Here is a 27,789-nt window from a genome sequence, read left to right on the forward strand (position 1 = left end):
TCTTTACTGCCACTTTTGATTGATTTAATGCATCCTTGCTGAATAAAAGTATTCATTTCTTTAATTTCTTTTCAAAAAAATAAAAATAAAAATTCTTACTGACCCCAAACTTTTGAACGGTAGTGTATAATGCTACAGAAGCTTTGTATTTCAGATAAATGCTGTTCTTTTGAACTTTCTATTCATCAAGGAATCCTGAAAAAAAAAGTACACAACTGTTTTCAACATTGAAAATAATCATAAATGTTTATTGAGCAGCAGATCAGCATATTAGAATGATTTCTGAAGGATCATGTGACACTGAAGACTGGAGTAACGATGCTGAAAATTCAGCTTTGATCACAGGAATAAATTACTTTGTCAAATATATTTAAATAGTACACAGTTATTTTAAATTGTAATAATATTTCACAATATTACTGTACGCTGAAGCGTCTCAGAACACAGGACACATTATCATATTCAGCTAAATTAATGCAGATTTTAATCATTAAATGTTGTTTCAAGTAGTAAAACAGCATTAATTTTACATTTCAGAAAAGGGAAGTGCACACAAGAGTTCACGCAGCTGAAGAAACCCTTGTTTGATGCGTAAAGGTGAAATAATTACTATCATTACTTTGTTTTGGCTGCGTTTCACTCATGTTCTGCCTATATAAGCAGTGTGTTTAAGTGTAATCCTGATGCAAAGTCTGTCCTGAAAGGTAGACAGAAAAATTCATCTGAAGATAAACTGTAAGTCTGCATCATGAGAAGACAATACCACAATGCACTGCAGGATAGCGTGCAAAGAAATTTAATCAAAGAGAGAGCAATTAAAAAGATGCTAACATTTCATGCAATGCCAAAATAAGTATCAAAAACAGACTATTTTATTTTTTTATTTTATAGAGGTTTTTATTAATATTTTGAGTTAATTTTTATTTTTAATTTTAATTGTAGTTATAGTTTTAGTATTTTAAGTTCTGTGTTTTTGCAATGTTATGTTATTAATTTTAATTTCAGTTTTTGTTTTAGTTATTTTAGTACATAAATTAAACTAAATGACAATGAGAAATGTCGCCTTGGCAACTTGATGAATTTTTTTTTATTATAATTTTATTTTATTTTTATCAAATTAATGTTTATTTTACCCAATATTTGAGTGCACCAGTACCGGAATTATTTTAATATCTTTGAGATTTTTTTTAAAAAATTTTATTCAATATTTTTTTATTTTATTGAGGTTTTTATTCAAAATTTTGAGTTAGTTTCTATTTTTATATTTTCCATTTTTATTTAAATTTTATAGTTATAGTTTTAGTATTTTAAGTTCTGTGTTTTTGCAATGTTATGTTATTCATTTTTATTTCAGTTTTTGTTTTAGTTATTTTAGTTTTAGTTATTTTAGGCAACTTGATGAATTTATTTTTTTATTTAATTTTATTTTTATCAAATTAATGTTTATTTTACCCAATATTTGTGTGCACCAGTACCGGAATTATTTTAATATCATTGAGATTTTTTTTTTTTTAATTTTATTCAATATTTTTTTATTTTATTGAGGTTTTTATTCAAAATTTTGAGTTAGTTTCTATTTTTATATTTTCCATTTTTATTTAAATTTTATAGTTATAGTTTTAGTATTTTAAATTCTGTGTTTTTGCAATGTTTATATATTTTTATGAATTTTTATTTCAGCTTTTGTTTTAGTTATTTTAGTACATCAATTAAAGTAAATGACAATGAGAAATGTTGCCTTGGAAACTAGATGAAAAACGCTTTTTATTTAATTTTATAATTTTATAAAATTAATGTTTATTTTTGTGCACCAGTACTGTAATTATTTTAGTATCATTGAGTTTTGTTTTGGTTTTTTACATTTTATTGAGGTTTTAATTAATATTTTGAGTTAGTTTTTTTTTTTTCTATTTTCTATTTTTATTTTAGTTATAGTTTTAGTAGTTCTGTGTTTTTGCAATGTTTTTCAATGTCACTATATATATTTTTTTTGTTTGTTTTTGTTTTAGTTATTTTAGTACATCAATTAAACTAAATGACAATAAAAAATGTCGCCTTGGCAACCAGAATTTAATTATATTCTTATTAATTTAATGTCTATTTTTTATGGTTTTAGTTTTAGTTAATTATAATAACCCCGCTGTGCACTGTGTATTTTTATGCTTTTTAGAAGCAGTAGCAGCTCACTAAATTTATCTCATATTTATTTAATATTCTGCATGAAGAATTCAGTAAGCGTAACTGCGTAAGGTCACCAGAAGGTCGAGTCCAAATTCAATTCCAGCACTAGAAATGCACATTGAGGTAAATATGTCGGGACTTCTCCATAAAGCTCATGACATATGGTATTTACATTGACATTCTCTTATAATTTTGCAGACGTCTAGACTTCTGACCATCATTACACTTTCTCAGGATTGCAGGTGTGGAGTATTAAAGCGCCGTACAGCTGCAAAACTGGCTATTTCAAGGATTTCGCCATATGTTATTATTATCGTTTTCATACAGCGGTTTCTCTCAGGCTGTGTTTTGACATCACTCAGAAACAACTTCAGACTAAACCTGACAAATCCTAATAATCTTGACTCGGTTGTGTAGTGTTACTCCATGTTTCTGCTTCACTATCGACTGTTCCTATTATAAAGCACTCGTGTCCACTGATACCTGGATGGAAACATCTAACAAGACACATTTCTACAACTTCTGCTGTTTCACATCACTTGCATCATGGGACAGTCAGATATGGATTCTCAGTGAATAATTCATGCACTGAAGGTTTTCACAGGACACAAACACTGAAACAGCGACATTTTAGTGTCATTTATAAATTGAGGAAGTGCTGAAGTGCAATAATCTAGAAAGTTTAGAACAAACCATCAACCATCACCACTGATTTTCCAGAGTTTCTGGACAGGATGTGACCCGTGAAAGTAAAACCCACAGCAGATGCTCTGGTCGGTCCGACTGCTGACAGCCTGTAGAAGCGGAACTGAATTTACGGCACCAGTGAGGCGCTTTAATAGTAGAAAATATTGTACTTCCATCACAGCTTCCAAAGGTTCTGCTTCAGCAGCTGGAGAGTTCAGCGTGTGCTTCAGTAATGTGCAGAAACTCTCTCATCCAAAGAGCAGTAAATCTGAATCTTCTGTGGATCTTCACAGACGTGCTTGATTTTAATTTTGCGTGTCAATGAAGATGTCAGGATGTGAACAGAGCAAAGTCTAAGCAAAGATGTGTATCATAATGAATGTTTTTGTTGTACTGGTCAGAATCAATAATCACATCTTACTTTTTACGTCTCGGTCACATTTCATCAAAATAACACCAAAATTTTGAGATGGAAAATTGGAAAATTAAAACAGCCACAAATATTACTATTGTAATTTTAAAGTACTATAAAATAAAATAATTAGTAATTAATTATTATTACTGTTTATTTTACAGTGAAATATTACTATAGTAAAATTTCTCATTTTGTTTATTATTTTCATTTAGTAGTAAATATTATAATACATAATAATATAATTATATTATCATTATTGTCTGTAAATACTATTTTTTTTATTTTACAATGAAATATTTCAATAGTATTTAATATAATAATAATAATAATATATTATTATTATTATAATAATGATACACATTTAGTATTTTACTGTGAAATATTAATATATCTTATTTTTTATAACATTTATTTTTATTTAAAATGTATTTATTTAGTAATAAATATAGTATAAATATAATAATAATAATAATAATAATAATATTTATATATAATAATAATAAATAAATATATTTAATGTATACATTTATATTTTCTTTGTCTATTATATTTAACATAATAAATAAATGATATTAATAAAATATGATAATATAAAAATACATAATATAAATTATAATTATTATTAATAGTAAAATGTAAAATTGTAAAATTATTATTGTTGTTCTTATATACTATTTATTACTTTAAAATATTATAAATACTATATTATAAATATTATAAATATTTATAAATATTTTTTTCAGTAATAATAATAATTAGTATTTTAAGTCATACTGCTCTATTATATGTAATTCATTATTTTTATTAGTTATTAATACACACATTTTTAATTTACAGTGATATATTACAATAGTAATATTTCTTATTGTTTAATATTTTTATTTAGTAATAAATATTATAATATTATTAATATTTCTACTGCAAAATTGTTATTATTATTGTTTTTAAACACTATTATTTTATTTTACAATGAAATATTATAATAGTAATATTTTTATGTAGTAGTAGCAGTAATAATAATAATATTTAAAATAATAATTATATGTTATATTCATCATTTTTTGTTTAAATTGCGCAACCTTAGTAAAAAGCACAACAAACCTGTAGATTTTTTCTCAATCACATCACAATATTAATCACAATTAGATGTTTTTATAACCACAGCTTACCTTCATTGTGGAGGTCATCTCGCCTCTGACCCTTGTCCCTTTTGATGGCCGATCTTCGGTAGACCACATGCACGCGACCTTTGACCTCGACCTCCTGCTGACCTTTCTCCAGCGGCTCGATGAAGAACTCTTCATCATCAGTGCGAATCAAGCCTGCCTGAAACCACACAGAGCTCCATCAGACAAACACTAACATCAGAAAGTAGCCAAGATCACAAACTCGTTTTCAAATATTAAATGAGTCATATCCGCCTTGAACTCCTAAAGGATCATGGATCACATTGGTTTGGATGTGTTTTAGCGAGCAAGAGCCATTCAGATTCAGTGTTAGAAAGCAGGAGTGTCGTAACTCAATTTATGAATGAGAGCAGGACAAAAATGATTAACCTTCAGTCTGTCCCACATCAACGGGAGGACAGGAAATGATGGGAGGAAAAGCATTAGTGGTTGCAGAAGCGTCTGCTGTAACCATTGACTGATATTTGATTCTAACAGAGCTGGACTGTTCTTCTACTCCACCACAAACCCCAATAACACTTCAGAGAAAAACATCCAATGTTTGTCATTTTAATAAAAGTCCCGTCACATTGACAATGCCAATAAATGCCAGTTGCAAATTAAACACTTTTGCAACGCCTTTCCTTTTTGTTTAAAATACCATCAAGCTGTCATTTCAGCCAAGAAACAGCGACAAAAATATAGCTGTGAGCAGCAATTAACGGCGTTTTAAGGCCTTTGAGCACATGCATAAAGATTTTTTGTTTCATTTAGCAAGCCTGTAATCATCTCAATCATAGATGGAAAAGACCATTTACAGCCAAAACAGGCACTTTACCATAGTAAATATGTGGTTTTTAAAGCTTTTTAACAGTTATCAAGATTGAGGCCAAAATCTAGGACTAGTTCACCAAAGTTGGTTTTTGAAATAATCTCCAATATTTAATGAACGATTCGATGGACATCGGCGGTCCTAGAGGCAAAGTTGCTCAGAATGATGAGTTCTACCATGTGGTACGAATATCAGGGGTGTGTGCGAAAAATTGCGCAATACAAAATCCTTTACGCACGTGAAAAACACAAAGGCAGTGGTCGATTTCTTTTGAATTTCTCACACAAACAGGCCCAGCAAGTTTCATCCCGATCGGCCTCGGTTAACCTTCTCTGATAGCTGCTCAAAATTCATTGGCCGATTGCGGACATGTTTTTTTAGATACTTCAGTGTCCTCATAGACAATCATGACACCTCAGACAAAGACTCTGCATGCCAATTTTCAAGTCAATCGGACTAACGGTGAAGTAGATATTAGCAATTTTCATGTTTTTTTCCTGTTATAGCACCACCAAGTGGCCAGTTGCCGCATCCTTTTTCACATGACCACAGAATGAGCTCTAACACAGATGTGCCAAATTTGGTGAAAATATCTAATCCTGTTCACGAGTTATAGCCATTTTAGTAAAAGTGGCTCCGCCCACTTTGAACGTTTTGGCGCCCCTTAGAGACCGTGAATTGAAATGTCAACTTTTTTTTTGATAACTATTGACAATCAGACTCCAGAGAATCTCGCTGCACTGGTTTGGTTCCGATCAGAAACCAAGAACTAGTTCGCAAAAGTAGGTTTTACAAAAAATCTAAAATACCCGTAAATTACACCAGAACGAACAAGCGAATGGATTCCAACAATATAAGACACCTGAACCTACACCTAATGGGCAATTTCATACCAGTCAGGCCGATCGAGGCGAATCTTGGTGATGTTGTAGACGGTGTGAGTACTACCAGCCCTCAAAGTTTCAAGTCTACGACTTACGCCCGATCACTTTTAGGGGAGAATGTGGATCATTGGAAAATTTAACAATTACAATAGAGTTTCAGAACCCCTAAAAAGCATCCACAAGCTTTTCTGGCAGGAATGCTATAAATACACTTTTGGTGATCCAGACCATAATGGACTGCCTTTAGCCTGCACTTGACCCTCAGGACACACTCCTCCTATCAGTTATTTCAAAGCTGAAGTGTTTTATATAGGGTTAAAGTCAGCGGTGCTCAATGACAGGTGTTAGAAGAGGCCAGAAGATGCCAAGAGCCGAGGATAAAGCTAGTGTCTGGACAGACTTCAGATCAATGGATGGAGCCCAACATCGGCTGTAACCAAACTCATCTTTCACAGAAGGAACTGGGGCTGAACAAAGCCAGGAGGAAGCACTTTCATCAGGACTACAAAGAGCAAATGTGAGCCATAATGTAGGCCAGGACACTCACAGCCTGAAGAATCATTATTTTTGATTATTGTAATCGTTGCTGATGTTACAGAGGAACAGGGAACTCATCTGACATCAGCAGAGCATTGAGGTTTGGTTAAAGTTAAAGGCTGTGGGATTTGATCATAAATTTTGTGCTGAAGATTTATTGTCATGTAAATAATTGATTAAAAATGTAATTGTTTTGTTCACTTACAGTGTAAACATAATACGTGATTTTTTACTTGGAATTATATAAAAATGACAATGAAATAGGCTCATTTCATTTACTCCAATGCTGTGAAAATATAATATTCTAATATAATATACACTGCGGTTCAAAGGTTTCAGGTCAGTTTTTGAAAGAATGTGATACTTTTATTCAGCAAGGATGCATTAAATTGATCAAAAGTGAAGATATTTATAATGTGACAAAAGATTCTATTTCAAACAAATGCTGTTCTTTTGAACTTTCTAGTCATCAAAGAATCTTGAAAAATAAAAATATACGTTGATAACATTGATAATAATCATAAATGTTTCTTGAGCATCAAATCATCATATCAGAATGATTTCTGAAGGATCATGTGGAGTAATGATGCTGAAAATTCAGCTTTTATCACTGGATATAAATTACACTTTATTATATATTCACATAGAAATTGGTTATTTTAAATTATACAATATTTCACAATTTTTACTGTATTTTTGATCAAATAAATGCAGCATTGGTGAACAGAAGAGACTTCTTTCAAAAACATAAAAAAATCATTTATCGGTATCGGCCGATAAATGTTCATTTTTAATGTTATCATTATCAGCCAGATAAGAAAATTAGGCCAATATATTAAAGCCGATAAATAATGGATTATTTCCTTCAGCTGAGAGACTTCAGATGTGCACTGTTCACCATGATGGTTAGGAATTGCTTGAAATATGATTGAAAATCCCTTCAAAAATTAAAATACAGTTAAGTTCAATATGTGCAGCACAAGTCTGTCATATAAGCTACGTAATATTATAATGAGAACATTATAATTGTGTGTTTGGGACATGGATTTTGGATTTGTAATCAGGCTCTCAAAAATTATATAAAATTTTTTATTTATATTTTTCTGCCAATATATCGGTTATCGGCTTTCAAATTATCGGTTATCATATCGGCCAAAATTTTCATATCGTTGCATCCCTAAAATAATATAATATAAAATAATATAACCCACAAACCTTTATTTCATACAAATATATTTGTGTTTTTTATATTCTTTATTATTTTACTGGAAAATGAGACACAATATTGTACATTTGATGGCATTTCTTACTTAAATTTCCCATATTTGGATAACAAAATGTGAATGATATTTAAACTGCACAATTAGTGCGGTTATCTCAAATAACTACGATCAGATGATTTATAAAAAACTCCCGACAAACCTAACCTAAAATACAACTTACACATAAGATTCTCACAAAAGGGTGAAGGACGTTTTCAAACCAGACAGTAAACAATCACCCAAAACACCTTAGCAAGCACCTAACAGCTTCCTAAAAACCACCCACAACACCTTAGCATCACGGCAGCGAGTTTCGCATGGGCAAACAACACTTCTATTTACTCCAGAAGATGAGAATACCTAGTTAAAGCATGCAGAAACACACCAGTTCAAGTTCGGCTTGTGGGGTCACCGCCTGTCCATCACTTTCCATTTCCTGTGTATGTGAACGAGTCCTTCTTGGCAATATGAGTAAAAAAGCAAACGTGACGCCTCTTTAGGCGCGAATATACACTAAATTCCACATATCAGCTCCACTGACTTTGAAGGTGGATATTTATAATATAGCGAGACGCTCCGTCCAGCTCCATACGGCCGCGAGCATTTCACACACGCAAGCTAGAAGAATCACACAAGAGCAAAACGGCGGAGTAAAAATGACACACTCCAGAGAAACAGACTTTACTTGGACAGTCAGTCTTCAGGCACATGTTCTCGCTTTTTATGGGTTATATAGAACAAAATAAACTAAATTTGCATTTCCAGATAGAAATATCTGTACTTGCAAGTTTAAGTTTAGGAATGAAATGCTGCATATTAAGAGCTTCTTCATGTAAAAGTGTAAAAACAGCTAAAGATGGTGAAATAGATGCACCAATCACAATTCAGTATGCAAATCAATGTAAGAAAGAAGTCCAATTGGAATAGAATATTCAAATATTACATCATCAATGATGTCACATTTTAGATTCTGAAAGAATTCTGTCACTGCAAAGGGAGATTTTCAAACTTCAGTTTCCTAAAAAGAATAAGTTTACAACGACTATAAAGAGAATCAAGTCCAAGACTGAAATTATCTACAGCCAGTAAACGTGGGGCCTGTAAGCAGAGTTTGAGCTGAATTTTTTTAAAACAAACCCAAATCGAGGAGTATTAGAAGCACAATGGAAACAACAATGCAAATACTTTGAAATAAATTCACAATACTGCTTCTTTACAGACCAAACGCTGTATCTGACAGATCGAAACAGTAAAATCATCCATTTCGCAGAGATGAGATGGACTGAGTAAGAAGGTGCAATACTGTAAAACAGAGCTGGTTTTTCTAAAAACTGCTCGGCAAACAAAAAGACAAAGAAAAGGCAAGTGTCCAGTGGTGAGAACAACCCAAAACCTTTCTTTATTGTCACACCGCAGCAAAACATGCAATTTGAGGGAGATTGTTTGTCAACCTATAATTTGTAGTCAGGAACTCGTCCTTCTGTTTGAAGTAAACAATTCCAAGGGCCAAACATTTGGACAATGATACTTTCTCTACTAAGTAACAGTAAAGACATTTATAATGTAACAAAAGATTCTGTTTCAAATAAATGCTGTTCTTTTGAACTTTCTATTCAACAAAAACAGAAATGTATCACAGATTCCACAGAAATATGAAGGGGCACAACTGGTAGTGTATACCATGGAAGCTTGTTTCCGCCACTAAATAAAAAATAAAAAGGTAATTGTGACTGTTTATCTCACAATTCTGACTTTTTTTTCTCAGAATTGCGAGATATAAACTCACTTGCAAGAAATAAACTCAGAATTTCGAGTTATAATGTCAAAATTGTGAGATATAAACACAATTGCAAGAAATAAAGTCAGAATTGCGAGCTAACAATTCTGACTTTTTTCCTAGCAATTCATACTTTTTCTCACAATTGTGAGATATAATATCAGAATTGCGAGATATAAACACACTTGCAAGAAATAAACTCAGAATTGCGAGTTATAATGTCAAAATTGTGAGATATAAACACAATTGCAAGAAATAAACTCAGAATTGCGAGTTATAATGTCAAAATTGTGAGATATAAACACAATTGTGAGATATAATATCAGAATTGCGAGATATAAACACAATTGCGAGAAATAAACTCAGAATTGCAAGTTATAATGTCAAAATTGTGAGATGTAAACAATTGCAAGAAATAAAGTCAGAATTGCGAGTTATAAACTAACAATTGTACATTATAAACTCGCAATTCTGACTTTTTTTCTTGCAATTCATACTTTTTCTCACAGTTGTGAGATATAATATCAGAATTGCGAGAAATAAACTCAGAATTACGAGTTATAATGTCAGAATTGCGAGATATAAACAATTGCGAGAAATAAAGTCAGAATTGAGATATAAACACAATTGCAAGAAATAAAGTCAGAATTGCGAGCTAACAATTCTGACTTTTTTCCTAGCAATTCATACTTTTTCTCACAATTGTGAGATATAATATCAGAATTGCGAGATATAAACACAATTGCGAGAAATAAACTCAGAATTGCAAGTTATAATGTCAAAATTGTGAGATGTAAACAATTGCCATAAATAAAGTCAGAATTGCGGGTTATAAACTAACAATTGTACATTATAAACTCGCAATTCTGACTTTTTTTCTTGCAATTCATACTTTTTCTCACAGTTGTGAGATATAATATCAGAATTGCGAGAAATAAACTCAGAATTACGAGTTATAATGTCAGAATTGCGAGATATAAACTCAAAATTATGAGAAATAAAGTCAGAATTGCGAGATATAAACAATTGCGGGAAATAAAGTCAGAATTGAGATATAAACACAATTGCGAGAAATAAAGTCAGAATTGTGAGTTATAATGTCAAAATTGTGAGATATAAACATACTGTAACTGCAAGAAATAAAGTCAGAATTGCTAGTTATAAACTAACAATTGTACATTATAAACTCGCAATTCTGACTTTTTTTCTTGCAATTCATACTTTTTCTCACAGTTGTGAGATATAATATCAGAATTGCGAGAAATAAACTCAGAATTACGAGTTATAATGTCAGAATTGCGAGATACAAACAATTGCGAGAAATAAAGTCAGAATTGAGATATAAACACAATTGCGAGAAATAAAGTCAGAACTGCGAAATATAAACTCACAATTATGAGAAATAAAGTCAGAATTGCGAGATATAAACAATTGCGAGAAATAAAGTCAGAATTGAGATATTAACACAATTGCGAGAAATAAAGTCAGAACTGCGAAATATAAACTCACAATTGTGAGAAATAAACTCAGAATTGTGAGTTATAATGTCAAAATTGTGAGATATAAACATACTGTAACTGCAAGAAATAAACTCAGAATTGTTAGTTATAAACGAACAATTGTACGTTATAAACTCGCAATTCTGACTTTTTTTCTTGCAATTCATACTTTTTCTCACAATTGTGAGATATAATATCAGAATTGCGAGAAATAAACTCAGAATTGCGAGTTATAATGTCAAAATTGTGAGATATAAACACAATTGCAAGAAATAAAGTCAGAATTGCGAGTTTCAAACTAACAATTCATACTTTTTCTCACAATTGCGAAATATAAACTCACAATTTCGAGAAATTAAGTCAGAATTGCGAGATATAAACAATTGCGAGAAATAAAGTCAGAATTGAGATATAAACACAATTGCGAGAAATAAAGTCAGAACTGCGAAATATAAACTCACAATTGTGAGAAATAAAGTCAGAATTGCGATTTATAAACACAATTGCGAGAAATAAAGTCAGAATTGCGAGATATAAACAATTGCGAGAAATAAACTCACAATTGCGAGATAAAAAGTCGCAAATTATACCTTTTTTATTTTTTATTCAGTGGCGGAAACAAGCTTCCATAATATACATATACATGACATGATATACTTGAAATCTGCAGCCAAGGACAAAACTTTGAGGCCTGTTAAAGTTAGGGTCTTATTTTAATCAGTGATCAATCATAACAGAGAACAAACAGGTAATCTGTAATATCACTTTGCAAAGGGTCTTTCCCTCAACGCCTCTGAATCCAGCATGAATTCACAGGAGCGAGTCACTCGCGTGACACTTTCTAATGGAATATTAGGATCCGTCGCTGATCCGGATACAGTACAGCATCAGCTGTCGTTCCACAGCGAGGAACATGTCGTACATCACGCACAGATATTCACACTAATTAACGCAGATACCAACAGCCTCTCTGAGCGCTGACGGACACGACGGTATGCTCTCACAGCATTACTTCATCTTTTCATAATCCCGTCCATCAACACAACAGGAGTATCTACACATCTCTCCAGCGCTCTCTACACTCAAAATAAACAAGCTAGTGTAATATCAGCCCGGTTTACAGGAATAGTTCAAGGATAAATAAGACTTCTTTCATCATTTAATCACCCACATGTTGTTCCAAACCCGACATGAAGGTGAATAAAAGATGACAGAAATTTCATTTTTTTGATTGAACTATTTCTATATTTACTCCACTGGCATGGAAACAGTGTAATCGTGTGTATCAGCTTTCCTGGCAGGTCATATGCCGGCGGCCTCGGCTATATGTATATGATGGAAACACAAATAGCCACTTCTTACTGTTAATGCTCCTGTTTCCAGTGCACATACATGCATAAACGCATTTAGACGCACATCATCACTGCTGCATCCACATTTAGAACACGCATAAACTTATGAACATTGGAGCAAATCTGTGGGATTTCTGTATATATTTTACCACTAAGCAGAAATCTAATTAGACTAATTAGAAAAGTACGAATAAAGTTTACACTCTTCCAGGAAGCCAGATTTACTGCTTTTTTGCTTTAAACTCATCTTTGATCACCAATATGACATATTAAAAGTTTTTTCCAGTGAAAAAAAAATCTTCATGCCTTAAAATAGCGTGAATGAAACTCTAAACTCTTGCTTCATATGCGCGGAACCATGAATATGCAAATTAGCCCCGCCTCCACTCACTCGCATGAGCTCAGAGATCCACTCGGTCAACTTACTGAGGTAAACATTGCGCAATGGTATCGCGCTTTACAACATCGGACACATGACGGTAAAAACAGCTAATAATGTGTTGCTAATGCTTCACAAAAACATGTTACCGTTCGCAAAGTCAGACAGCTATCTTCTAAAAATCATGGAAACGCTTTGAACAACTTAAAATGTCAGTAGAGAAAGGCATATAGTTCATCATAACATCGTAATATACATCATACACCCGATATATTGCTAAATCTACCCGATTTAGGGATAACCAGACATTAGAACTGAAGTTTCTCTTGCGCGGTCAGTTAATGATATGCTAAAGCCCACCCGCATGTTGACGTGATTGGTTACAAGGTAGTTTGTGATGTCACAAACCATTTTCACCACAGGGGGACTTTAAAAGCTGAACTTATTTTACCTTGAGTGTCGTGTTTTCACGTGCGAGACGCTGCAAAAGGTGCAAGATGCAAGCGCAGAGGTCAAACATGTCCATCTAGTGTGTGTTAACATAGGAAAATAATGGAAAAGTAGCGCAGTGAAAGAGAAAAACGTGTTCTGTGTGAACAGCCCCTAAAAAAGTTGTCATTGGTCGAAAAAAACTGAGCGTCCATATGCAGTTTTGTCGAATTTCTTTAGCATCATGTAAACAAATACAGCACGAGCAGTGGTGTTTGATACATGAACAAATGATTCTTCTCAAATGATTCTTTTTAATGAGCCAGTCAAACGAATTCATAACTTGAGTTAGGTGCGTTTTTCCATTCCAATGCACAAATTTTCCATGTGTTTTTCTATGTAAACATGCACTAGACGGATGTGTCTGACCATTGCGCTCACGTCTTTTGCAGTGTTTACTTCTGAAGCGCCATATTTTTAAGGCGAATTTCAACTTTTACATGCAGCGCCGCTCATCAATGTCAGTTCCATAACAGTGGACCAATCAGATGACCACGGAGGCGGGGCAAGCATTGCAAGCTTGCAAGCTGCCATTGCAACTGTTTTATTTAAAGGTGACATGGCGAAGGAAGCACTCATAGTGACTGTGTCCAAATAGCCAGTGTGATTATTTTATTTTTTTCCAAGTCAAAAACAGAAGCTATCTATTCTTATTATTTCCGTTATTGCATCACGTCTCAAAAGTGCGTCTCGAGACCCTCACGTTTTGTGCTGCACTTTTTTTCAAACCATTCCTGAGTATTGCATCTCGCGTTTTTAGATGCAAAGACGTGTTCTGTGTGAACGGCCCCTTAGAGGAGTTGAATCAGATTCACTCAGTGAATCGTTCTGAGCAGTTCACAACTGAGTCATTTTTCGGTCATGTCTGATTCAAAATGAAACAAGAACCATTGCTGTGATGCTCTGTTTACTGATTGGTTGTGCAGATGACTACGTGCAAATTATACCATAATACATTATACTAATAATGGTATAATACATACAAAAAAGATTTGATTTGACTGTGAGTATTATCCATAAACATCACAAGAAAAAATATTATGGCACAAATAGAGAGTGACAACATTAAAATTGAAATAATTAGCACTAAAAATGTGTGCATAATCATTATAATATATTATAAATTCCATATATAGTTATTATAAATAATTATTTATATTTTACTTTTAGTTATACATATTATTCATTTAATCATTTTATTATTACAAATAGTGAATTTATCACTCCCTATAATTGTTTCTCTTTGGTCTGGAGACATGTATAGTTTACAATTGCACACATCAGCTTTAAATAAACAACTTTCCATCAGAAATGCGGCGTGAGAGCGGAGATAACGAAGGCTGGCTCCTTCTTGCTGAATCGCAAAAACAAGACATCTCGCTTCTGTGAGGACCATGTAAACATTAGTGCAAGCTAGTGACGGCACGTCCAGATTTCCCAGAATTCAGGGAGGTCTGACTGAATCGAGCAACCGCAAAGATCTTGGACGCAAAGATAAAGCAGATACGCTTTCACAGCATTCCATATCGCCATGCATATTCTAAACTGGATTTGCTATGGGTTCACCATGGAGACAAGCCTGAGTTGGGGACCGAAATAGTCCAGAGATTCAGCTGACAGCTCAACTGACAGCTGTCACATTCGCTTTTTTAGACCGCTTTCACATGCACACAACAAACTCGGGCCGAGTTTTAAAGCGTGCATTGGGTGAGCAATCATTACTGTATGCATGCCGATTTATTCAGCGAACTCCAGCAATCTGCAGCCTGGGGTTTGTAGGGTGGGGGATGTTCTTTGACACACAGACCCTGCAAGCCAAGACGCGCTGGTGTTGATGTTGGCGCGCTCTCAATCGCACGCTCGGCAGATATCTTTACCGTGACAGGCGTGCTTCCTGATCCGTGCCATAATGATGACCTCATAGGCTTGAAGGGGACACCCTGCTATTCATAAAAACCTTGAGGATGTGCTTTCAAATGCTCCGTGTTACAGTCGGTAATGTGCATCTCTTATCTCTGCCCATGCTGAGAGCAGCTGTCTGGGCATTCTGCGATTTCTGCAGGGCGCGTTTAGAAAGCACATGGACCTCCATCAGTGAGCGTGTGTCCGATAACCTGCTGGATGAGGCAGATAAAGTGGAACAAACATCCAAATAACATCCTCTCCCTTGCATAAGAGCTCTGTTTGCGTCCGTTGATGCGCTTCGTCAATAACTTCATCTGCACTGGATCCTGTACGGTCAGATATGAGTTTGACAGCAACCAAGCGGATCGATATTGGTTTGTGAACAGGGTCACACAGAGCAGCAGAGGTTATGCGTTTAGAAAAATGTCAGAAACAATCATATTTTATGTTTGCAACTCTCATTATTCTTTCATCGGCTGTGACAAGACAGTTAGCTCACGAGACAAGACGTGAGATTTTTATGAAATCCTCATAATCAAAGCACTCTCTCAATATTCAAAGTGCAAACAGAGACCAAATTTTAAGCATGATACAGAGCTGAGAGATTACAAGGGTTACAACTACACAGTCCAGCCTAAGATAGCTTTCATATTGGGAGATATTTGCATGCATCAGGGAGCTGCTTTCAAAATGCAGGGTTTGAATGCATGCTCGCGCTTTACTCTCGTGATTGCACATACTCTGTGAATAGGGAGCGGCGGTGCTTAGCGTGCATTCTACAAAATAAGACATAGACGCTTAGGCTCTGTTGTGCAACGAATCCTCCGCTATGGTCTTGTCAGTCATCTCGTTACTTACTCTCGTCACGTGATCAGTGAACTCTGATTCCTGCACTATATGCAACTCTGCAGCTCGTGTTGGATGAGCTGGATGGGATTGAAGTGACTGTTATCCAACTGAATTAAATGGGTTTTATTTCTATAAAAAGCAAAATGACAGTGGAGGCGTAATGTAAACACAGCGGTGGCATATTCTATCCTAATTCCACACATTCCATCATATCAATATCGCGAAACAGCTTTCACCTCGACAAGAAATCTCATCACACCCCTAATCGTTAGCATTTTCATGCATCTTGCAATTGCAACGTGAGGCCTAAAACATACAGAAAACTATGCAAAATAGTTATGCATAAACTCATCTAGCTATGCATTGATTTTGTGTGTTGATGCATTCTGAAATGTGTCAGACTTCAAGCCATAAATCAACAAAAGTTCACTCAGTGTTGTCAAAAGCATACATTTTGAGCCTGTTTCTCTTTCAGCTCAAAGCAACAGAATCTTACTGAGCAAGTTAAATTGTTGTTTGAATGGCACACACATTTGAAGGAAACTCTTTTCGCCACCCTGTTACTGCCAAAGCGATGCATTATTTCGTTGCTTCGTAAAAACCTACCTAGCGAAAGATTGTTCATAAATTGGCAATTTTCACCATATTTTCTGCTAAATTCAGTAGCAAAACTCTACTCGCAGTGCTGCTAACACGCACGTCATAAATGCTGCAATCTGAAACAAATATGCATAAATATGAGACGTGTGAGAAAAACTTCAGAGAGACGTTTGGACCACCTCACACATGTGTCTGCCAGAGTTTCAGCTTTCATAATCGTGTCCGGTACGCTTCAGAGATTCAGTGCCACAGTAAATGTTGTCTGTTCACGTCCTCATCAGAAGTGCTTCTGTCCTGAAGCTAAAGAAACAGACTGTGGTGTAGGTGGTTAGTTAACCTGTTGTTTCACGGACTCACCGAGGCCCTAAATGTGCAATTCACAATCTGACCTAAGCACTGATATTGCAGCTGCTAAAACACTTTCAATGAGAGTATAATTGTATTTTATCCTTGAAGTTGGTTGTTGCAAAAGTCAGCAATGGTGTCAGTGTGCAGTGAGCATTTTATGTGTATTTCAGAGTACTGAAAGATGCTGTTGAAGTAAACAACTAATTACTTTAAATTGATAGCAATTTTGCCACAGTGGGTCTCTGTGGGATTCAGGTGAAAAACTCTCGTTTTGCTGTGTTTCTCATCAATAGAAACATGATTTGCAATGCTGCAAGAAACTGGAGCAGATGGTATATTTCAATCTGAATGTAATTTAGCCCCTTTAGGCTGAAATCAATATCATCACCTGGTTAATCAATAAAACGAGTAAAATGAGTTCTAAAGTTTACCGACCTATAATGCGACTTTTCACAATGTGTAATATAAGTCTCTGGTGTCTCCAGAATGTGTCTGTGAAGTTTCAGCTCAAAATCCCCCACAGATCATTTATTATAGCTTGTCAAATTTGCCCCTATTTGGGTGTGAGCAAAAACACGCCGTTTTTGTGTGTGTCCCTTTAAATGCAAATGAGCTGCTGCTCCCCGCCCCCTTTCCAGAAGAGGGCGGAGCTTTAACAGCTCAACAACAACAAAGCTGGAGAATCTCACGCAGCCAAAATGACGACGGTGTTCAGCCTTACATTGTTCAAACCGGAGTCGACACTGATGGAGAGACTCAGGAAGAAGTTACAACTTTTAGACGTTTCTGAATGGTTAGTGGATAAATTGATGTACTTTTGTGCAAATGACCCTCGTTTGTGAAGCAGTCTGGCGTAAAATGACGGCATGTCAACAACACTCTACTACAACAACTCTTCCTCTTCTCTAAAGCAGCCCAGCATGGCCCCGCCCCCTTTGTTGCATGTTCTCGGGGGCGGGGTTTATGCAAATCGTGGGGTATGTGGTGTCACTAACCCGAGAAGAAGCTCGTTGGGTATTTTGGGTTAATTTTAATTAAGCAATACAGTCATCTTTAAACACTAGTTGAGTTAAATAAAACTATCCAGCAGGTTGGTCAAACATTTAACCCAACAGCTGGGTTAAAATAACCCAATCTCTGGGTTGTGTCCATTCGTTAATCACACTTAAAATACAAGGTCAAGTCATACAGTATTCAACACTACAGTATTGTGCTCTGTTGCATATGCGCATAAAGACCGATACAGTAGGTCATCCACATATTCTATGCACAGTATATTGTAGAAATAGATTTTGAGTCTCATTTTAACAAACATTTCAAAGCTGTTATTCTTGAGCCCTGCACTGTCATGCTTTTCCACAAGCAGGTCAAAGTAATCTTGAACATTTCAAGCTTGCACATCATAAATCGTGAATGCAGTCGCTCACTGCTAATTGCAGTTTGTAAAACCGTTAAAGCTGCACAAATAAGCACTTCTGCAGCAGGCCAGACATCCGCTTTCATTTTCCCGTCCCTAAACAATATTTTCTTGAGCACAGAATGGCTGTTGTGCTCGGGACTCGCAGGAGAGGCAGCGCAGTATCGGTTCCGTCCAGGACAGCGGCGCAGGAGACAGCGTGTCATTGTGACAGCGATTACCTAAGCGAGTAATCAATGTGGGCGTAATGAATGATCTCATTGTGTGCGCAAACGTACTGGCGGAACAGAGACGCTCTGTGCTGCCCCTCGCGGAAATCACTGCTGCTGATGGGGGATTGAATTGCCTTGAAAAAGCAAAGCAATTTTCGCTGCCTCCTAAAGCTCTTTGATTAAACTAATAACAGTGAAGAGGACAACACAGACGTACTGTCACAAAAGAGCCGGGCGTGTGTCGTGCGGCGTGTGACAACAACAACAACAACACAAGCACGTGTGCCCAGCGAACAGGGAACGTTCTGGCAATGTTATGAACAAACGTTCTTCCGGCAACATTAATAGATAGATTGTTCTGGTCTTTAATAATGTTCTCAAAAATGTTATTCAATCATCGTTCATGGAACTTTTTGTTTTATTTGGACGTTCATCGAACATGTTTCAGAACGTTCAGAGAACATTCAAAAGTATCGTTTCCATAATGTTTGAAGATGGTAAAATGGAATGTTTCCTTAAAGGGATAGTTCACCCAAAAATGAAAATTATCCCATGATTTACTCTCCCTCAAGCCATCCTAGGTGTATATGACTATCTTGTTTCAGACAAACACAATCAGAGATTTATTAAAAATATCCTGGCTCAAGCTTTATAATGGCAGTGAATGGGGATTGAGATTTTGAAGCCCCAAATAAATGCATCCATCCATCATAAAAGTAATCCATACGGCTCCAGAGGGGTAATAAAAGCCTTCTGAAGCAAACCGATGGCTTTTTGTAAGACAAACATCCATATTTAAAACTTTATAAACTATAATAAATAGCTTCTGGTAGACGGCTGTACGCATCGATTTACACGAAAGAGTTTTTTACATCTTGCATTTCTGACTTTTTTCTCTGAATTCTGGTTTTACCTCTCGCAATTCTGACTTTTTTTCTCGTAATTCTGAGATACATCTTGCAATTTTGACTATTTTCTCATAATTCTGAATTTACATCTTGCATTTCTGACTTTTTTCTCGCATTTCTGACTTTTTTCTCGCAATTCTGAGTTTACATCTTGCATTTCTGACTTTTTTCTCGCAATTCTGTTAGCATCTCGCATTTCTGACTTTTTTCTCGCAATTCTGTTAGCATCTCGCATTTCTGACTTTTTTCTCGCAATTCTGAGTTTACATCTTGCATTTCTGACTTTTTTCTCGCAATTCTGACTTTTTTCTTGAAATTCTGTAAGCATCTCGCATTTCTGACTTTTTTCTCGCATTTCTGACTTTTTTCTTGAAATTCTGACTTTTTTCTCGCAATTCTGACTTTTTTCTTGAAATTCTGTAAGCATCTCGCATTTCTGACTTTTTTCTCGCAATTCTGACTTTTTTCTTGAAATTCTGTTAGCATCTCGCAATTGACTTTTTTCTCGCAATTCTGACTTTTTTCTCGTAATTCTGACTTTTTTCTTGAAATTCTGTAAGCATCTCGCAATTGACTTTTTTCTCGCAGTTATGACTTTTTTCTCGTAATTCTGACTTTTTTCTTGAAATTCTGTAAGCATCTCGCAATTATGACTTTTTTCTCGTAATTCTGACTTTTTTCTTGAAATTCTGTTAGCATCTCGCATTTCTGACTTTTTTCTCGCATTTCTGACTTTTTTCTTGAAATTCTGTTAGCATCTCGCAATTGACTTTTTTCTCGCAATTCTGACTTTTTTCTTGAAATTCTGTAAGCATCTCGCAATTATGACTTTTTTCTCGCAATTCTGACTTTTTTCTTGAAATTCTGTTAGCATCTCGCAATTATGACTTTTTTCTCGTAATTCTGACTTTTTTCTTGAAATTCTGTAAGCATCTCGCAATTATGACTTTTTTCTCGTAATTCTGACTTTTTTCTTGAAATTCTGTTAGCATCTCGCATTTCTGACTTTTTTCTCGCATTTCTGACTTTTTTCTTGAAATTCTGTTAGCATCTCGCAATTGACTTTTTTCTCGCAATTCTGACTTTTTTCTTGAAATTCTGTAAGCATCTCGCAATTATGACTTTTTTCTCGTAATTCTGACTTTTTTCTTGAAATTCTGTAAGCATCTCGCAATTCTGACTTTTTTCTCGTAATTCTGACTTTTTTCTCGCAATTGACTTTTTTCTCGCAATTCTGACTTTTTCTTGAAATTCTGTAAGCATCTCGCAATTATGACTTTTTTCTCGTAATTCTGACTTTTTTCTTGAAATTCTGTAAGCATCTCGCAATTATGACTTTTTTCTCGCAATTCTGACTTTTTTCTTGAAATTCTGTTAGCATCTCGCAATTATGACTTTTTTCTCGTAATTCTGACTTTTTTCTTGAAATTCTGTAAGCATCTCGCAATTGACTTTTTTCTCGCAATTCTGACTTTTTTCTCGTAATTCTGACTTTTTTCTTGAAATTCTGTAAGCATCTCGCAATTGACTTTTTTCTCACAATTATGACTTTTTTCTCGTAATTCTGACTTTTTTCTTGAAATTCTGTTAGCATCTCGCAATTGACTTTTTTCTCGCAATTCTGACTTTTTTCTTGAAATTCTGTTAGCATCTCGCATTTCTGACTTTTTTCTCGCAATTCTGACTTTTTTCTTGAAATTCTGTTAGCATCTCGCAATTATGACTTTTTTCTCGTAATTCTGACTTTTTTCTTGAAATTCTGTTAGCATCTCGCATTTCTGACTTTTTTCTCGCATTTCTGACTTTTTTCTTGAAATTCTGTTAGCATCTCGCAATTGACTTTTTCTCGCAATTCTGACTTTTTTCTTGAAATTCTGTAAGCATCTCGCATTTCTGACTTTTTTCTCGCAATTCTGACTTTTTTCTTGAAATTCTGTTAGCATCTCGCAATTATGACTTTTTTCTCGCAATTCTGACTTTTTTCTTGAAATTCTGTTAGCATCTCGCAATTGACTTTTTTCTCGCAATTCTGACTTTTTTCTTGCAATTATGATTTTTTTCTTGAAATTCTGTAAGTATCTCGCATTTCTGACTTTTTTCTCGCAATTCTGACTTTTTTCTCGCAATTCTGACTTTTTTCTTGAAATTCTGTTAGCATCTCGCAATTATGACTTTTTTCTCGTAATTCTGACTTTTTTCTTGAAATTCTGTAAGCATCTCGCATTTCTGACTTTTTTCCTCACAATTCTGACTTTTTTCTCGTAATTCTGACTTTTTTCTTGAAATTCTGTTAGCATCTCGCAATTGACTTTTTTCTCACAATTATGACTTTTTTCTCGTAATTCTGAGTTTACATCTTGCATTTCTGACTTTTTTCTCACAATTCTGACTTTTTTCTTGAAATTCTGTTAGCATCTCGCAATTCTGACTTTTTTCTTGAAATTCTGTTAGCATCTCACAATTATGACTTTTTTCTCGTAATTCTGAGTTTACATCTTGCATTTCTGACTTTTTTCTCGCAATTCTGACTTTTTTCTTGAAATTCTGTTAGCATCTCGCAATTCTGACTTTTTTCTCGCAATTCTGTTAGCATCTCGCATTTCTGACTTTTTTCTCGCAATTCTGAATTTACATCTTGCATTTCTGACTTTTTTCTCGCAATTATGACTTTTCTTGAAATTCTGTTAGCATCTCGCAATTATGACTTTTTTCTCGTAATTCTGACTTTTTTCTTGAAATTCTGTAAGCATCTCGCATTTCTGACTTTTTTCTCGCAATTCTGACTTTTTTCTCGTAATTCTGAGTTTACATCTTGCATTTCTGACTTTTTTCTCGCAATTCTGACTTTTTTCTTGAAATTCTGTTAACATCTCACAATTCTGACTTTTTTCTCGCAATTCTGACTTTTTTCTTGAAATTCTGTTAGCATCTCACAATTCTTACTTTTTTCTCGCAATTCTGACTTTTTTCTTGAAATTCTGTTAGCATCTCGCAATTGACTTTTTTCTCGCAATTATGACTTTTTTCTTGAAATTCTGACTTTTTTCTTGAAATTCTGTAAGCATCTCGCATTTCTGACTTTTTTCTCGCAATTCTGAATTTACATCTCGCATTTCTGACTTTTTTCTCGCAATTCTGACTTTTTTCTTGAAATTCTGTTAGCATCTCGCAATTATGACTTTTTTCTCGTAATTCTGACTTTTTTCTTGAAATTCTGTAAGCATCTCGCATTTCTGACTTTTTTCTCGCAATTCTGACTTTTTTCTCGTAATTCTGAGTTTACATCTTGCATTTCTGACTTTTTTCTCGCAATTCTGACTTTTTTCTTGAAATTCTGTTAACATCTCACAATTCTGACTTTTTTCTCGCAATTCTGACTTTTTTCTTGAAATTCTGTTAGCATCTCACAATTCTTACTTTTTTCTCGCAATTCTGACTTTTTTCTTGAAATTCTGTTAGCATCTCGCAATTGACTTTTTTCTCGCAATTATGACTTTTTTCTCGTAATTCTGACTTTTTTCTTGAAATTCTGTAAGCATCTCACATTTCTGACTTTTTTCTCGTAATTCTGACTTTTTTCTTGAAATTCTGAGTTTACATCTTGCATTTCTGACTTTTTTCTCGCAATTCTGACTTTTTTCTTGAAATTCTATTAGCATCTCGCAATTGACTTTTTTCTCGTAATTCTGAGTTTACATCTTGCATTTCTGACTTTTTTCTCGCAATTATGACTTTTTTCTCGTAATTCTGAGTTTACATCTTGCATTTCTGACTTTTTTCTCGCAATTATGACTTTTTTTTCTCGGAATTCAGAGTTCACATCTCGCAATTGACCCTTCGCCGGGAGTTTGACTGACAAGCGATCTAACCTTTTTTCAAGGAATTCTAAGTTTACATCTCGCAATTTCCTTTTTTTAAATGTTGCAATTACCTTTTTTTTTATAGCTTTATTGGACTGTATTGGAAATACGCTTCCATACACACTGACACGCCACATAACTGTGAGTGTGCAAGACCTGCAGCAGCTTTCTTGCAGTCTGTGTTTTGATTTCGAGACTTGTGCACTGAGGAATGACCACTATCAAGGGTGCACTTACTCAGCTTTAAAGGGTCAAAAGAGTCAACTCAATCCATGCATGAGATGTTTGGGGAGGTTTGAGTACGTGACCTGAACAAATCCTCAAGACAGCAAGTTTCCATAAAAGATGAGTCAGGCAGACGCCAGACACTTCTTGTTCCTGTTCGGACAGGATGTTGACTGCAGCACAGCACGGATTGTGTTTCAGCAGCTAAATTAACAACTCCTGTCATTCTCTGGGTAAATGTGTGTAGTGTGACCCTCGGATAAGGACATGAGAGGGACAGACTGACATTATTAGTTTGACAAACCAGGAAAGTGAAAGTATGGTCAGTGCTGGTGGGCATGTGAATCTTACGTAAGAGCTGGAAAGATTGGAAACTACAGCCATTTGACAGTTGAATATGTCCGGAGGGCAGCAGATAATCAGTAACCTCAGATTTACACAACAGTTTGAGCACACCATTATAATGAATACTGAAGCACTGCTGGATGCAACGCTGGCTGTGTCCCAAAACCTGCTCAGCGGCAAAGCTGTGATGTGCGCAACACTTCTGAAGCATCTGATGCCCCAAAATACTGTCCATATTTGGAGCCCTCTTATGATGCCACATGCTGTAAAAGCCCAAAACCTCTGTCTATGTTTGGAGAGCAACTGTGATGTCCAAAAAGCTTTATGCTACTATGTTGGCCAAAAATTAAAGGGGTCCTTGATTCTGTTTTCACTTTTTTAACTTTAGTTAGTGTGTAATGTTGTTGTTTGATCATAAACAACATCTGCAAAGTTACGACGCTCAAAGTTCAATGCAAAGGGAGATATTTTAAGGACTACAACAAACTTCTTCACCGTTACTGACAATCCTCATTTTGGCTGCGTGAGATTCTCCAGCTTTGTTGTTGTTGAGCTGTTAAAGCTCCGCCCTCTTCTGGGAAGGGGGCCGGGAGCAGCAGCTCATTTGCATTTAAAGGGACACACACAAAAATGCTTGAAATAACTGTATTGCTCGCTTAAAATGAACCCAAAATATGTTTAATAAATTAACATTTATTAATAAGTTTAATTAATAATAATTAAACAATAAACATTGTTTATTAATAAATGTTCACCTTTTGGTTATTATTGTTGCCTCTAGTAATTATGTGTCTGATTTAATTTCCAGCATATTTTGGGTTCATTTTAAGCCAGACATAGTGTCAGTTTTTAAACAATAGTTGAGTTAAATAAAACTACCCAGCACGTTGGTCGAACATTTAACCCAGTCACTGGGTTTGTCCATTTTCAACCCAACTTGGGTTGTTTTAACCCAGCATTTTTTAGAGTGTAACGTCAACAAAATGGAACAAGAATTTTCAACCTAGCTTTATCCAAAGTTCAAATTTCTGCTCTGAAAATGTATGCAAATGAGTGCATATTTAATTAGATAATGCCTGATTTGCATATTTAAAGTTGTAATACAAAAAAATAAAATGTTTGCAATTCTTAATGTAACCAATCAACTTGGGAAGTATGGTGATATTGATTAGTATCTTATTCACCTGGGGTGTCTTGCCTTTAATAAATGCTGCACATGTATTTATGCACAAAAATGCGGAGATTCTGTATGCACTTTTTACAGAACTGCACACACACATGATGCCCAAGGTTGGCACGAGGTTGGTGAGCCATTACTTACCAGTCCATCACAGTTACTGATGGCCACTGAGGCCTTCGGCATGTCCGTTACATCCCCGGTAAACACACAGTCTCCGAGCATCCGCTCTTTGGCCTGTTCCTCAAAATCCTCCTGCCACTGAACAAAAGCTCCAGGGGCCACGAGTCTCCTGTTGGCCCTCAGGCGCAAGTGCAGCTCTTTTCCAAACACCGTGACGTTGAAGAACAGCTGTTGCCCGTTCAAGGCCGTGTGAGGCGTAACGGGGGCGTCGCGCGGGACCCGTTTCCTGCCGGAAGGTGACGCTCTCGCTGAAAGCACGTGAGACACGAACCGGCCGCGCGCGTCCGTGCTGAACGGGACCATCAGACCGAATTCACTCAACTTACCGGAGAGATTCCCTGACAAAAACAAACAAGATTTTATTATTGACAGAAGATTGCATTAAAAAACTTGTGCATAAACATGAGACAAAGCGCAAAATTAAAACAAATATTAAATGCATGAACAATTTACTAAAAGAAAGGGAGGAGGAATGTTTTATGAATATAAAAAGTTATAATGTTCTATATGCATGCACAAATTCCTATGCATGCTCTTTCTTTCTCTCTAAACGTACTTGTGAATAACAACCAGGTGTGGAATATTACACTGAAAAACAAAGATATGACATAAATCAGCTCTTACCATGAGATTTTGCAGCCTGTCTATAGTCCAGAAATAAGAGGTTTATCGTACAGTACATGAATAGATAAATATAATCCATAGCTGTGGCAGGGAGAGCCAATGCACGAGACTTTTCTTCTGGAAGTACACTGAAAACTCTCCTCCTGGACGCGTTTCATGAGGAACAGTGTGTTTGAGAAAGTTGTGAGGAACTGCAGAGCATTGCGAGTGTCACTCCAAACTCCAGACTGACGGACACGGGGAGTTTCTGCGGAGTTCTGATGGACTGAAGTGGACTGGACTCAGACGGGACAGCCCCATCACTGAGAGCTCATGACGACAGCTCGAGCAGGAGAAAAAAGAGAAGACAAGACCGCCTGAAGCTCCACACACGTGGAAAAACGCGGCTTTAATGGTGAAATATGCTTTTAATCAGAGAGAATTCGCTGGTTTGAAGTAGTTAAATGCATTGGAGAGGCTCTGTGGTGCTTTTGTTGAGCACTTTCGCGCATTTACACTTCGGCGGAAAAAGGCAACTTTTGAAAAAGGCATTTAAAGTGATAGTTCACAAAAAAATGAAAGTTCTGGCATCATTTATGCACCAATAAAGCAAGTCATAAAAACAGTTTATGCACTATTTTCTAAGTCAATTTTTGAAATGCGAAGTCCTTAACAGACCCTGTTCTATGCTTTCTTGTGGAAAAGAGCAGCATGAAATATATTTTCTCTCTTTTTTTCATTTTTTTGGTTGTTTGTCTGTTTGTTTGGGAGGGGCTGGGGGGAATGAATGGAAAAGAACGATAAAAAAAAAAAAAAGTTTACTGTATGATAAGGCCGTAACCATGTCCTGAACATTAGGGGGGGCCAATTTTTTTATGGGGGTTGGTATCTTTATTTAAATAAACTTATTAAAAGGGATTTAAGGAAATAAAGAAGAAATAACAATGGTAAAAGAAGTTCTAGGTGTAATTATAGCCTATAGTTAGTCCATTTAAACTCTTTGCAAATAATATTTTATTTAAAAACATGCACACATTTACTCTTGTTTGCATGTCTATTTCCCTTGTACGGAGTGTCTATTTCCACTAACTGCAAATAGAGTCTCTTGATGGCAAATGCTATTTACACTAGCTCCGCCCACCAATGTCTGGTTGGGCCACTCAAGTTTTAAAAAGGATGAACAGAATTCAACATCTTCAGTGGAGCAGCAGTAGTGAGTAAGGTTTGCAGACCTGGCTTTTAACGCAGGTTCGAATCTGCCTTATGCCGAGCTCATATTTATTTTCAATAAAAATTAAAATAATGTTCTAGAAGTGGAAATTAACTGCGAACGAGTGTTTAATAATATTAAAAGTGTTTATTGGGTAGGATTAGGTATGGAGCACCGCACATGACATGCAAGAAAAAAAATTAAATTGTGGGCATGATTTACCAATTAGTTCCCTCGATTTACTAAATCGTGCGTATGATTAACTATTTTGTTCCCTCAATTTATAAATCATGCACATGATTTATAAATCAAGTGAATGAAATAGTAAATTGTGCGCACATTTTAGTAAATCGAGGGAACGAATTAGTAAATCGTGCGCATGATTTAGCCTACTATTTTTTTCTTGCATGTCATGTCTGGGGATCCGTAGTTAGGGGAAGGTGTAGGGAGGGTTTTTATTCTCCCAATAAGGCAGCATCCATTTAAT

At 35.3% G+C, this 27,789-nt stretch overlaps 1 protein-coding gene across 2 annotated transcripts in view; it reads right to left on the minus strand.

Annotated features, from left to right (window-relative positions):
- Nucleotides 1–26,500, minus strand: part of LOC125255497 (A disintegrin and metalloproteinase with thrombospondin motifs 14) — an 89,902-nt gene extending 63,402 nt beyond the window's left edge. For both annotated transcript variants that reach the window (XM_048170793.1, XM_048170792.1), the window contains exons 1-3: nt 26,114–26,500; nt 25,451–25,827; nt 4,453–4,609 (exon numbers count right to left, since the gene is read on the minus strand). In XM_048170793.1, coding sequence (XP_048026750.1) covers nt 4,453–4,609; nt 25,451–25,827; nt 26,114–26,192 — 613 coding nt within the window. In that variant the 5' untranslated portion in view covers nt 26,193–26,500. The remainder of the gene's footprint in view (nt 1–4,452; nt 4,610–25,450; nt 25,828–26,113) is intronic.
- Between the last annotated feature and the right edge of the window lie 1,289 nt (nt 26,501–27,789).

This window comes from Megalobrama amblycephala, linkage group LG20, assembly GCF_018812025.1.
Source record: "Megalobrama amblycephala isolate DHTTF-2021 linkage group LG20, ASM1881202v1, whole genome shotgun sequence".
NCBI classification, from domain to species: domain Eukaryota; kingdom Metazoa; phylum Chordata; class Actinopteri; order Cypriniformes; family Xenocyprididae; genus Megalobrama; species Megalobrama amblycephala.